This window comes from Tamandua tetradactyla, chromosome 3 (genome assembly GCF_023851605.1).
Source record: "Tamandua tetradactyla isolate mTamTet1 chromosome 3, mTamTet1.pri, whole genome shotgun sequence".
Lineage (NCBI taxonomy): Eukaryota > Metazoa > Chordata > Mammalia > Pilosa > Myrmecophagidae > Tamandua > Tamandua tetradactyla.
The window spans coordinates 210,866,510-210,878,893 of NC_135329.1; the positions used below are offsets into that span (position 1 = coordinate 210,866,510).

General features: G+C 45.4%; 1 protein-coding gene across 7 annotated transcripts in view; it reads left to right on the top strand.

The window, feature by feature from the left end:
• The window catches only part of MROH2A (maestro heat like repeat family member 2A), a 78,790-nt gene that overhangs the window by 48,935 nt on the left and 17,471 nt on the right, over positions 1–12,384 (top strand). For 4 of the 7 annotated variants that reach the window (XR_013173134.1, XR_013173131.1, XR_013173132.1 and 1 more), the window contains 7 exons: positions 5,779–5,898; positions 6,334–6,456; positions 7,867–8,019; positions 8,781–8,912; positions 9,794–9,873; positions 10,461–10,569; positions 11,356–11,451. Coding sequence is in view for 3 of the 7 variants with exons in the window: in XM_077155494.1 (XP_077011609.1) it covers positions 5,779–5,898; positions 6,334–6,456; positions 7,867–8,019; positions 8,781–8,912; positions 9,794–9,873; positions 10,461–10,569; positions 11,356–11,451 (813 nt within the window). In the remaining 4 variants the exon portion in view is untranslated. The remainder of the gene's footprint in view (positions 1–5,778; positions 5,899–6,333; positions 6,457–7,866; positions 8,020–8,780; positions 8,913–9,793; positions 9,874–10,460; positions 10,570–11,355; positions 11,452–12,384) is intronic. The other 3 variants (XR_013173133.1, XM_077155495.1, XM_077155496.1) reach the window with 1 other exon arrangement.

Consider the following 12,384-nt stretch of genomic DNA (forward strand, 5'->3'; position numbering starts at 1 on the left):
GTCCATGCAAAAACTTTCCCATGAATGTTCATAGCCCAAAGGGGGAAGCAACCCAAATGTCATCACCTAATGAACGGACAAATAAAATTGGTATATCCATTTAATGGAATATTATTCAGCCGTAAAAGGAATGAAGTACTGTGATACATACAGCTACAGTGTGGATGAGCCTTAAAAACATTATGCTATGTGAAAGAAGCCAGTCACAAAAGACCACATATTGTGTGACACCTTTTATATGAGACGCCCAGAATAAACAGATCTAAAGGAACATAAAGTCAATTAGTGGTTACTCATGGTGGTGGGTGGAGTGCTGTGTGAGTTGGTGGGTGTGGTAGTTAGGGAATGACTGCCTGTGGGCACAAGGTTTCTTTATGGGTGATAAAAAATGTTCTAAACTTAGACTGTGGTGATGATTGCACAACTCTGACTATGCTAAGACTTACGGGTAAATTTTAAAGTATATGAATTACATTTGAATAGACACGTTGAAGGAAAGACTTCACAGTTGTCAACTAAAAATTGTGTTTGTGCAAATATATACCTTTTATAATTAAATATGTAAAATAATAAACAGCAAAGTATATCTGAAAGTATATTTTCCATAGCTAAAAGCTATAGATTTTCAGGTATAATATCTTTTGAGATGTCAGTTCATTGCCATATGCCCACTTGCAAGAAAGTTGTGCATAATATTTAATAAGCAAATGCATACAGTTCAACCATATTTCAAATCTCACCTATCTTAAGCAAAATAAATAAACAAGGATTTTCTTTGGCTCAGATAACTTTAAAAGGTATGAGAGGACGCAGGAACTTAAGGCACGTCATCAGGACCCTCCCAATCTCTTCATCTCTTGGATTGTTGTCCTCCAGGAGGGGCCAAGATGACTGTCAGTGGCCTCTGGACACATAATCCCTGTAGACAGAGCTAGTATTTCCAAAATCAATATACAAAAATACTTATCCTTCCTATATACAAATAAAGCAAGAAACAAAACATAATGAGAAAATTCCACTCACAGTAGCAATACAATGTGAAACATATAATCAAATAAAATGTTGACTATATGAAATATGTGGAACTCATGCAAAGAACACAAAATTATTCAAGGAAGGAGCAGAGGATAAAAAAGAAACCCTGGCCATTATCAACAAAACAGAAAATGACAAGTGCTGGAGAGGATGCGGAGAAAGAGGCACACTTATCCACTGTTGGTGGGAATGTCAAAGGGTGCAACCACTGTGGAAGGCAGTTTGGCGGTTCCTCAAAAAGCTGAATATAGAATTGCCATACGACCCAGCAATACCATTGCTGGGAATCTACTCAAAGGAATTAAGGGCAAAGACACAAACGGACATTTGCACACCAATGTTTATAGCAGCGTTATTTACAATTGCAAAGAGATGGAAACAGCCAAAATGTCCATCAACAGAAGAATGGCTAAACAAACTGTGGTATATACATACGATGGAATATTATGCAGCTTTAAGACAAGATAAACTTATGAACCATGTAATAACATGGATGGACCTAGAGAATATTATGCTGAGTGAATCCAGCCAAAAACTAACGGACAAATACTGTATGGTCCCACTGATGTGAACGGACATTCGAGAATAAACTTGGAATATGTTATTGGTAACAGAGTTCAGCAGGAGTTAGAAACAGGGTAAGACAATGGGTAATTGAAGCTGAAGGGATACAGACTGTGCAACAGGACTAGATACAAAAACTCAAAAATGGACAGCACAATAATACCTAATTGTAAAGTAATCATGTTAAAACACTGAATGAAGCTGCATCTGAGCTATAGGGTTTTTTTTGTTTTTGTTTGCTTGTTTGTTTGTTTGTTGGTTTTTTTTTACTATTATTACTACTTTTATTTCTTTTCTCTATATTAACATTTTATAGCTTTTTCTGTTGTGTTGCTAGTTCCTCTAAACCGATGCAAATGTACTAAGAAACAATGATCACGCATCTATGTGATGATGTTAAGAATTACTGAGTGCATATGTAGAACGGTATGATTTCTAAATGTTGTGTTAATTTCTTTTTTTTTCTTTCCGTTAATAAAAAAATAAAAAATAAAAAAAAAGACCTATGAGAGAAACTGGAAAAAAAAAAAAAGTAACCCTGAAAAAATAGATGAAGTCTCTTATTCTTGAATAGAATGCCTGTCTCAATGTTGTAAAGATGTCAGTTTTATCCAGATTAATTTATAGTCCAATTAATCCCAATCAAATTCCCCAAATCACTTTTTATGGAATTTGAGAAGATTATTTCCAAATCATCTGGATGAGAAAATAAAAGAGAATAGCTAAGAATACAGTGAAAAAGAAGCACTTTAAAGAAGGCTTTTTTCTCCTGGATTACAAAACTGATCAAAGGGCTGTAAACAGTGTGGTATTAGACTAGAATACAAAATAGATCAATGAACAAAACAGAATCTATGAATAAAGTCATGTAAATATGGGAACTTAGTGGCTGGTAATAGCTATGTTACAAATCAATGGAGATAGAACAGATAACAATCACTTGTGCAGGATTGCAAATGCATTAAGTAGTTAAGCATCAGGACCAGCAGTGTAGAAGTATTAGAAGAAAATGTACTTGAATGTTTTTCATAACTTTTAAATAAATGTAAATGGACGAAATCTTATTAAGTGTAACAGCAGATAGGCTAAGGTGTTGTGATAAAGAGATCCTAAAATATATAGGGTGAAGATACATACATGTTTATCACTCACATCACAGTCCTGAGGTCGGCAGACTGGCCAGAGCAAGTACGTGTCTCCATTCTTGGAAGCTGAGTCTGGGCTCAGGCTCTTTCTATCTTACAGCTTTGCTGTTGCCATGATATCGATCTTGTCTATGTGTTTGAAGGCGGCTCGTTGCTACTGCGTTTATGTTCCACCCCCAAAGGGAGAGGGCATGAGAGAGGAAGTCATGTGTCCTTATCTGAAGGGCAAGACTCCTCCATATCCCACCGGGGAGAACTTCATAACACTTGACTTACATGAAAAGTTGAAAAATGTAGTCTCTTGCTGGGTGGCTATATATGCTGCTAAAATTCTATTTTTAAAAAGCAGAAGGAGTGTGGTGGTTTGAACTGTATACCCCAGCTTGGACACAGTCTTGTCCACATTCTGATGTCTGCGGACCCATTATAAATAAGAGCTCTTCTAAATGTCACTTCAGTGAAGGTGTGGCCCATCTGAACCAGGTTGGGCTACAGTCTGGTTTCCTGGAGCCTTTTAGAAGCAGAGTGAATGTCAGATGGAGAGAGAAGCTGTGGGGAGCAGCCAGGAGCCAGAAGTCAGTGGAACATGGAGGAGAAGGGGGAAGACATCTCAGTGTGTACCGCCATGTGATGGAAAAGCCAAAGATTGCCAGGCAGCCAGAAGGTACCCCCTGGGAAGAAACCAGCCAGCCTACCAGCCTCTAAAATCATGAGCCGATAAACTCCTGATGTTAATCCAACCAATTGCGTGGTATTTGTTTTAGCAGCCAGAAAACTAAAAACAAAAGGCAGATATGAACAGAGGATAATTAGCACTGTCTCTCGCATAAAGACATAGAATCCAGTAACTAGTAAAGAGAAAAAAATTGATATCAGATCAAAGAAATATGTTAAAACTTCTCTATGACCAAAGATCCCATTAAGACAGTGTTCTAGTTTGCTAGCTGCTGGAATGCAATATACCAGAAATGGAATGGCATGTTGCTAGTTTACAGTTCTAAGGCTGTGAAAATGTCCCAATTAAAACAAGTCTATAGAAATGTCCAATATAAGGCATCCAGGGAAAGATAATTTGGCTCAAGAAGGCCAATGAAGTTCAGGGTTTCTTTCTCAAGTGGAAGGGCAAGTGTCAAACAGTTTCTCTCTCATCTGGAAAGGCACATGGTGAACCCGGCCAGGGTTCCTCTCTCAGCTGGAAGGACACATGGTGAACACAGCATCATCTGCTAGCTTTCTCTATTGGCTTCCTGTTTCATGAAGCTCCCCTGGAGGTGTTTTCTTTCTTCATCTCCAAAGGTCGCTGGCTCCTGGTCTCTCTGCTTCATGGTGCTGCAGCATTCTCTGCTCTCTCCGAATCTCTCTCATTCTCCAAAATGTTTCCTCTTTTATAGGACTTCAGAAACTAATCAAGACCCATCCAAATAGGTGGAGACATGCTTCCAGCTAATCCAGTTTAACAACCACTCTTGATTAAATCACATCTCCAGGGAGATGATCTAATTACAGTTTCAAACATGCAATACTGAATAGGGATTAGAAGAAACAGCTGCCTTTACAAAATGGGATTAAGATTAAAACATGGCTCTTCTAGCGTACATACATCATTTCAAACCAGCACACAAAGTTAAAATATTTGATGTTTATAGGTATATATCACAGACCAAGAGCTGTTACTTAGAACTGCACCATCCAGTTAAGTGACTACTGACTCCATGTGGCTATTGAGCACCAGAAATGTGCTTGGTAAGATCAAGGAACTGAATTTTAAATTTTATTTAATTTTAATTAACTTAAGTTTAGAAAGTCACATGCGTCTAGTGGCTATCATATCAGATAGCACATGTATAGAACATCCCTTTCATTGCAGAAAGTTCTAATGGACAGCACTGGTCTACAATACATAAAGAACTTCTACAAATCAATAAGAAAATGACAAGCATAGAAATAAAACAATAGGAAAAATGTGGGCAATTAGTAGAAGAAAAAACACAATGGTAATATACATAAGAAAAGTACTCAATCTGACAAATAATGGGAAACATAACTTTAAACAATTATATGTCAATTAACGTATAAATAAATAAATTCCTATTCAAAGATGTAAGTGTGCAAAATAAAACCATGAAACAATTTTAATGTATTGGATACTTTTTTATTAATTTAGAGTAGATCTTCATAGGCATAAAAAGAAGCAGAAGAAAGACAAAAAAAGGCAAAGGAAAATAAAGTTTATGATATAAATATTAAAATTTTCTGAATGACAAAACAAAATCACTGCAAAGGAAGTCAAAAGGGAAATGGAGACATTGATGGAAACTATATCACTGAAAATAATCTACCAGTTGAGGCTTTTGATAAGTGACGATTAAGAACACGTGCCTCCAGAATATGACCCCCTTAACTTTAAATCCTGGTTCTACTTGAAATCCTGCTTGCATTTGCTGGTTGTGTCACCTTCCTAGGCTTTCACTCTCTCATCTCCAAATAGAGTAATAGCATTCATCTGCAGCACTGCTGAGAGGGTTAAATGCGGTGTCTGTTTGTGCTCACCATTGTTCTGAATATACAAAAATTCTTACAAATAAATGAGGAGACATAACGTGACAGAAGAGGGGGAGAGAACATAGCCAGAAATTCAAAGAACTAAATGGAACTGGAAAATAAGGAAAAATGATCAACAACACGGTTACCAGTTGAGGAAACACAAATTAAAATGAGAAGGTCCCACTTCGCCTGGGGTGGGGAGGGAGGGGGGTGGGGGGGCGCATGTGCTCTTGGATTTGTTGGAGGAGGTGTAAATTGGGTCAAAGGGCACAAGAGAGAAATTAGGCCCCACTATTACAATGGATAATGCATGTCTGAACCCCAGAGCAACCTGTGCATTTAATTTGAAAAGCAAACCAGACGCAAAGATATTTGTGCAATTGAAAGGAAGAAAACCAAACTTCTGGTGAAATATGTTGTGAATCCCCCAACGCCGCCGGGCAGGAGTGGAGAGGCCTGAAGGCCCCTTTCTCCCTGTGCCCCCCCCCAGGGCTTTCTGTACCGGGCCTTAGGCGTCACCCTGGCCATGGGCCTGGAGGCCAGCAGGGTGGAGGTGTTGCTGCTGGAGCTGCTGTATAAGACAGACTACAGCAACGACTTTGACCGGGAGGTGAGGGCAGACCTTCAGGGTACGTGAGCCTGAGTGTGTGTGTGTGCATATGTACATATGTGTACAGGTGCGTGCATGTGCATGTGCACGTGTGTGTGCATGTGTGCGCGTATGTGTGCATGAGTGTGTATGCGCATGCATGTGTTCATGTGCGTGTATGTGCTTGCATGCACGTGTGTGTGTGCATATGTACATATGTGTACAGGTGCGTGCATGTGCATGCGCATGTGTGTGTGCATGTGTGCACGTATGAGTGCGTGCATGCATGTGTGCGCGTATGTGTGCATGAGTGTGTATGCGCATGCATGTGTTCATGTGCGTGTATGTGCTTACATGCACGTGTGTGTGTGTGTGTGTGTGTGTGTGTGTGTGTGCATGTGGGGGGGGTGACCAGGTGCTCCTTCACACTCACCCCCCTGGCTGGGTCTGCTGCAGGGTGTGATTCTGTGCTTCGGCCTGTGTGCCCACGGCCAGGTGAAGACAGTCCTGAACGTGCTCCAGGACTTTGAGGAGAGGATCCAGGAGTCGGAGCAGTCCTGGCAGATGGGTGCTTGGCGGGTGAGGCCCCCTCGCTCTACAGGCAGGTCTGGGGTGGGGGGTGGGGGACCCTCCCATCACAGTGTCCTCCAAGTGAACCTAAGCTCTTACTAGATCTCTGTAAGAAACACCTCCTTCGAGATCACTGTCGACCAGGGGCCTGCCCTGACAAAGCCCAGCGGCTTTTGCTGTGGGGTAATCTAAGCAAGACGGATGGGCTTTCCAGGCCAGACACTGCAGGGGAATCCCAGCCCCACGTGACTCACAGAGACCTCCTCAGACCAGCTGTGTGGGTGCTTTGGGCACTGGCTGGGACTGTAGAATCCCTGGCCCCAGCCCAGAATCCCTGGGTCAGACCCCTCAGAGCTGGGGTTGCTGCTCAGAGAGCTCCCAGCAGATGCTTCCCATGGGTCAGGAGCACTGCCTCTGCAACTCAGAGGTGCTGGACAGAGGTGCTATAAAGCCCATGTTTTACAGAGGAGAAAGAAGACTGAAACTTTCGCACAGGCCCACGGCTAGGCAGGAAGGGAGCCAGTCTCTGAGGGGACTGTGGGCTGCCTATGCAGGACGCCCCTCCCTGCCACAGGGGATGGTCCAACAGGCTAAAGTCCCAGGGGGAAGCATCTGGAGTCACTGGAGCCTCAGGCTTTGGCCTTGATGTTGGACCTTACCCTGGGGGCTGATGGTTTGGATGGAGAGAATCGATTAGGTCTCAGCTACTGGCCCTGGCTTCCCTTGGAAAGTAGGCCCCGAGACCTGGACTTCTCGTCAAGGCACCCCCGCTCCCCATTCTGGGTGGGTTTGGCATTTCCAACATTGCCTCCTTCTCAGGACTGTACAGAGGGTGTGGGTGCTGGGGGAGCAGGGCTCTGGCCATCTGTCTCCACTGGATCCCCTAGAGGTGAGAGCGCTTGGCCCCGAGCAGGTACCAGCTGGTGAAGGTGTGGGGGAGCACACAGGTAGCCTTGGCCAGGGTGGTCGACACGAACTGTCCACTCCCAGCTGATGGGGGGGATCCTGGCATCCCTCTTGAGACTGCAGGAGGGGACCTGGGCCTGTCTTGTTCACACCATAGTTCCAGAGCCTGGTGTGTAGTAGATATTCAATAAAGACATGCGGAATGAGTGAGTGAATGAGTGAGTGAATGAGTGAGTGAATGAGTGAGTGAATGAGTGAATGAATGAGTGAGTGAATGAGTGAATGAATGAGTGAGTGAATGAGTGAGTGAATGAGTGAGTGAATGAGTGAGTGAGTGAGCGAGAGTTCTGACACCCAGACAGCCACCAATTGAAGCCCCTTGAGCTGATGGACGGCTCATTCAATGGTGTGACCAGAGACTGTCCAGCGTGCAGTTGTGGCCACCCCTGCCCCCTCCCAGGGGGGTGAGTTGAGCAGACGCCCCCTCCCCGGTGCTTCGTTCCCATCTCGCAGAAGGACCATCCCTGGCAGCGGCAGACAGTGAAGAGTGCCCTCATGGTGATGTACAGCTGCGTGGCCTCCCACTGCCACCCCCAGATGCTTCTCCCCAATGTGGACAGCCCAATCACTTCGAAGATCATTCACCACTATACCAGCAGCTGCCAGGTAACCCCGGGATGCCACAGTCTACCTCCAGTGTGCAGGGACGCCCTCCAAGCCTCCATCATTATTGGGGCACCCTCATCCCTTCGGGAGGCATCCGAGGGTCTTACGCAACACCCACTGTTTGGGAAGCCCACCAGCCCTGCCCGTGCAGGGCTGTAATGCAGGGGCCGGCCCTCGGTGCATGGGGCAGGGGCAGCCCTGCTGGGCGAGGTGGGTCCCCAGGAGTCACAAGGTGAGTCCCACTTCTTTTCAGCCTGGGGGTGTCTCCCTCTCTATCCCTCTGCTCTGTCCTCTGGTGTTCCCTGACACCTGAGCCCAGAACTTTCATGAGGGACAGGAGGTGGGGTGGTCCTCCAGGATATGCAAAGGGGCCGGCTACTTGGTTGGAATGGAGAGGAGGAGAGGATAACAGAATAAAGCAAACGCTTTTATTTCAATGAACTGTCCTGCCTCTCTGGTGGCCCCCAGGGCTCAGAGCTCCTGTACCTGTTTACTGAAGGTCCTCAGGGAGCCGCATGGCTGCCCCTTGGGCCCAGGCCTGGGGAGGCCCAGGGAGGGGTGTCCTCCACCAGGGATGGGGCGCTGGGCCTTGTCTAGCATCTGGCCTCCATCCCCGCCTTGAGGCAAGTGCAGTTAATGTTTTCGGGGCCCACCAAGGCACTGGGACCCTTCTTCAGAGCGGAGGGAGGAGCTGCTCTTTGCAGGCCTCCCTCGCCCATGCACAACCCTCTTCCCTCCCCTGCCTTCGGGTCTGGGCGCAGGACGTCTGCCTGAAGATGGCCTTCATGAAGAGCATTGTGCAGGTCACCAACGCCATAAGTCGGGTCGCGGGCCTGGAGAACTTCCAATTTGCCCAAAAGGCAACACTTACAGGCATTGTCACGGTAAGCCGGGTGAGAGGAGGGGGCTTCCTGCGGTTCAGAGGCTCTCGGCACTCCTGAAAGAGCATGGGGGTGGGGGACTACAGGGGTCTTTGAGCCCCTTCCTGTCCCAGTTCTGTGTTATCTAACTGTAGGAGTTCTGAGCACAATGTTTGTATCTGATAAAGGGTTTCACAGCCAGGAAGTGGTTTGGAAACTGAGGCTGAGGACCCCAGCCCTGTTGGGCTGTGCGCTACCACAGAGGTGGCTCGTTGGGACAGTAGGCCAAGGCCCACCAGGCCAGCTCAGCTGTGTCTCCAGTATTTCTCTTCAGGAAGGACCTAGGGGCAGCAATCTCCTGGAAGCAGGAATTGAGGCTCCATTTGCATAGAACTTTGGTATGATCTGGAAAATATCAACTGTCCCAAGGCAAGATCTGGTGACAGGATTCATGGGGTACCTAAAGTCGTCTCCCCAAGAGCTCTATCTAGTCCCTGCCACACCAAGGATGATGCATGAGGAACAGTCCCTGTGTGGGGAGCAGGAGATACTGGAGCTCTGAGCAAGGAGCTCTGTAGGTGGAGTTTCACTCAAGCTTTGCACAGCCCTGTGAAGGCCCCTAAGTCCCCATTTTGCGGGGGCCTCAGGCGTGAAGCCCTGGACCATCTCGAGGCCCAATCTTTCCACCATATTTGGCTGCCTGCATCCCCTGAGTATCAAGGACCAAGTGATCATGAAAAGAACAAAAGACCTGAGTGATGCTGGGGCACTTTGGTGCCAGGTCTTCCTCATACATTGTCAAATGAGGAGTCCTGCCACCATCATGAACATGGTCAGCCAAAGCCCACCTCTCTCCACCTTACCTGGGACATGTGCACAGCTGGAGAGTTCACTGCTCTGCTTGTGTTGGGCAGGGGATCATCAAGGCCGAACCAACAGACCACCTGATTTCTCCCGTGCGGACAATGGCGATGGACACCCTCTCACACCTGAGGTGAGTTGGGCCGTGCCTGGGCCCCAGGAGTCTTCCCAGGTTAGGAACATAGTCTAATGTGCTCCTCAAGAGATTGCCCCTACTTCTCCCTCCACACCTCTGCAGCAGAGGTGTCAGACTGCAACTCCCAGGGATAATGGTCCAGCCAAGAAGATGAAACTCTGCTTCATGCAGCACTTTTAGATAATTCTCAGCAATATCTCAATTGAGGTCCACTCTTTGACTTGGGAGATGAAACACTGGTGGATGGAGTTGTTCCTTGGTCAATTAGGGGATGCTTTAAGCAATAAATCATAGCAGAGGCACTGAAAAGCATGGCTGGAGATGGCATCTTTCAAGTTGGGTTGGGCTTAGTAAATCAAGAATTATTTATGGATAGGATTGATACAAAGTAATTTAATACAGGGAGGAGAGGTGGCCATGGACCCCTGAATCTCCCGCTTCATCATAGACACAGTCCCTGGGATGCTGGTGGCTGGACCTGAATGCAGCCAGACAAGCTGGTGTCCCGCCTTCTGGGCCATGGGGTAGCAGGGGCTTGACCTTGCTTGACAAATCACTACTCTTGCCACTGCTTCTTTCCCCAGCAAACTAAAGCCTTTCTACTCCATGGAGGAAAACAGTGAGCTGATGGATATCAGTATACATTCTGTCATTTCTCTTCAACCTCCCGTAGAAGACAATGAGTCCATAAAGGTAGGTCCCTGTGGGCCACCTCATTTTCTGGGTCAGGACTTGAAGGTTTCCCAGAGTGGGCAGTACAGAGAGCCCACCTGACTGAATAACCAAGGAGTGATTAGAGGTAGCAGAGTAAAGGTGAGGAGTGGTGTGCTATTAGTAAATGTAAGGCAATGCTCGCTGCTAAAACAGATAAACCCTGAAACCTCAGTGGTTTAACAAAATAAAAGTTTCTCACTGAATTACAACCCATTTGGCAATGGGGATGAGCCGTCTCATGCAGTTATTTCAGAAGCCAGGCTGACAGAGGCTCTGCCATCCTCAATGCATGGCTCCTAAGGTCGCTGTGGGTGTCAATATCCAGCCTGGATACTGGGAGAGAGAAAGAGCATGGAGGATTGAGGACCCCCTTTGTCCATATTCCACTGGCCAGACCTCAGTCACTTGATCCCTCCTAGATGCATGGGGTGCTGGAAAACGTGGTCCCCTAAAAAGATGGCCGCTTCCTAACAATGCTATGGATGGGGAAGTAAAATCTTGTGTAGGCTGTTAGCCATTCCTGCTTCAAGGTCCTGGCACTGGACAAGGTGTGAGGAGACTCAGACTCTAGTTCCGTAAAATGGTTCCTCTGAAAAGGTCGTCTTGTACTTCATGTGAGAAGATGGGTGTGAAAGACTCAACTCTGAGCCGAAGTCCATGGGTTATCATTGCATCATCTCACACCTCTCGACCCTGGTGTGATTCCCGCAGAGTCCGGGTGGCTGGACGTGTGCCCCGTCATGGCTGCCCCTCTCTTGGCTGTAGATCCTGTATGCAAATGCTGTCAACACCGTGGCGCGGCTGATGGAGGGGCTCATGCAGAGGCAGCTGGACCCCAAGGGGCTGCAGGAGATGGTGCACGTGAGTTGTTTTGCAAAAGACCAGGAGCCAGGGATGGTCGCCCCTCCCCAGGAACCTGGTCTGAGGGCCAAACTCTGTGTGGGAAACAGAGGATACGCCTTACAAAATTTTTTTTTGTTGAAACTTTTTATTTTGATAACATTTCAAGTTTGCCAAAAAGTTATACAAATAGTACCGAGAACTCCTGTTTACTCAGATTTCACCACCTTTTAATATTTTGCCACATTCGTTTTCTTTTGCTTTCCCTCCCTTTTCCCCTACCACTCCCCCTCCACACACTTACACTTTTTAAATCATTCAGAGTTAGCTGCAAGAACAAGGGTATTCTCTTATATAATAGTACAATGATCAAATCAGGAAGTACAATACGTATACAACAGTATTTTTTAATCCATTAGCCATATTTAAATTTCACTAATTGTCTCAATAATGTCCTTCATAGCTATTTCCCCCGATCTGGGATCCAATCCAGATTATACATTGCATTTAGTTGGCATGTGTCTTTTGTCTTCTTTAATCTGGGATAGTCCCTCAGTCATTTTTATCTTTCATAATCTTGGCAGTTTTGAAGAGTACTGGCCAGTTGTTATTTTTTTCTTAATTGAGTTGTTTGCTTTCTTATTATTGAGTTTCCAAGATTTTTAAAATTCTTGATATGTCCTTTATTAGATATGTGATTTGCAAATATTTTCTTCCAGCCTGTATCTCGCCTTTTCATTGTTTAACAGTATCTTTTGAAGAGCAGAAGTTTTTTATTTTGGTAATGTTTAATTTATCTTTTCTTTTCTTTTTATGGTTCATTCTTTTGGTTTCATATCCACATCTTAGCCTAATCCAATGTCACAAAGATTTTCTTCCATGTTTTCTTTTAGAAGTTTTATAGTTTCAGGCTTCACAATCAGGTGTATGATACATTTTCAGTTAATTTTTGTA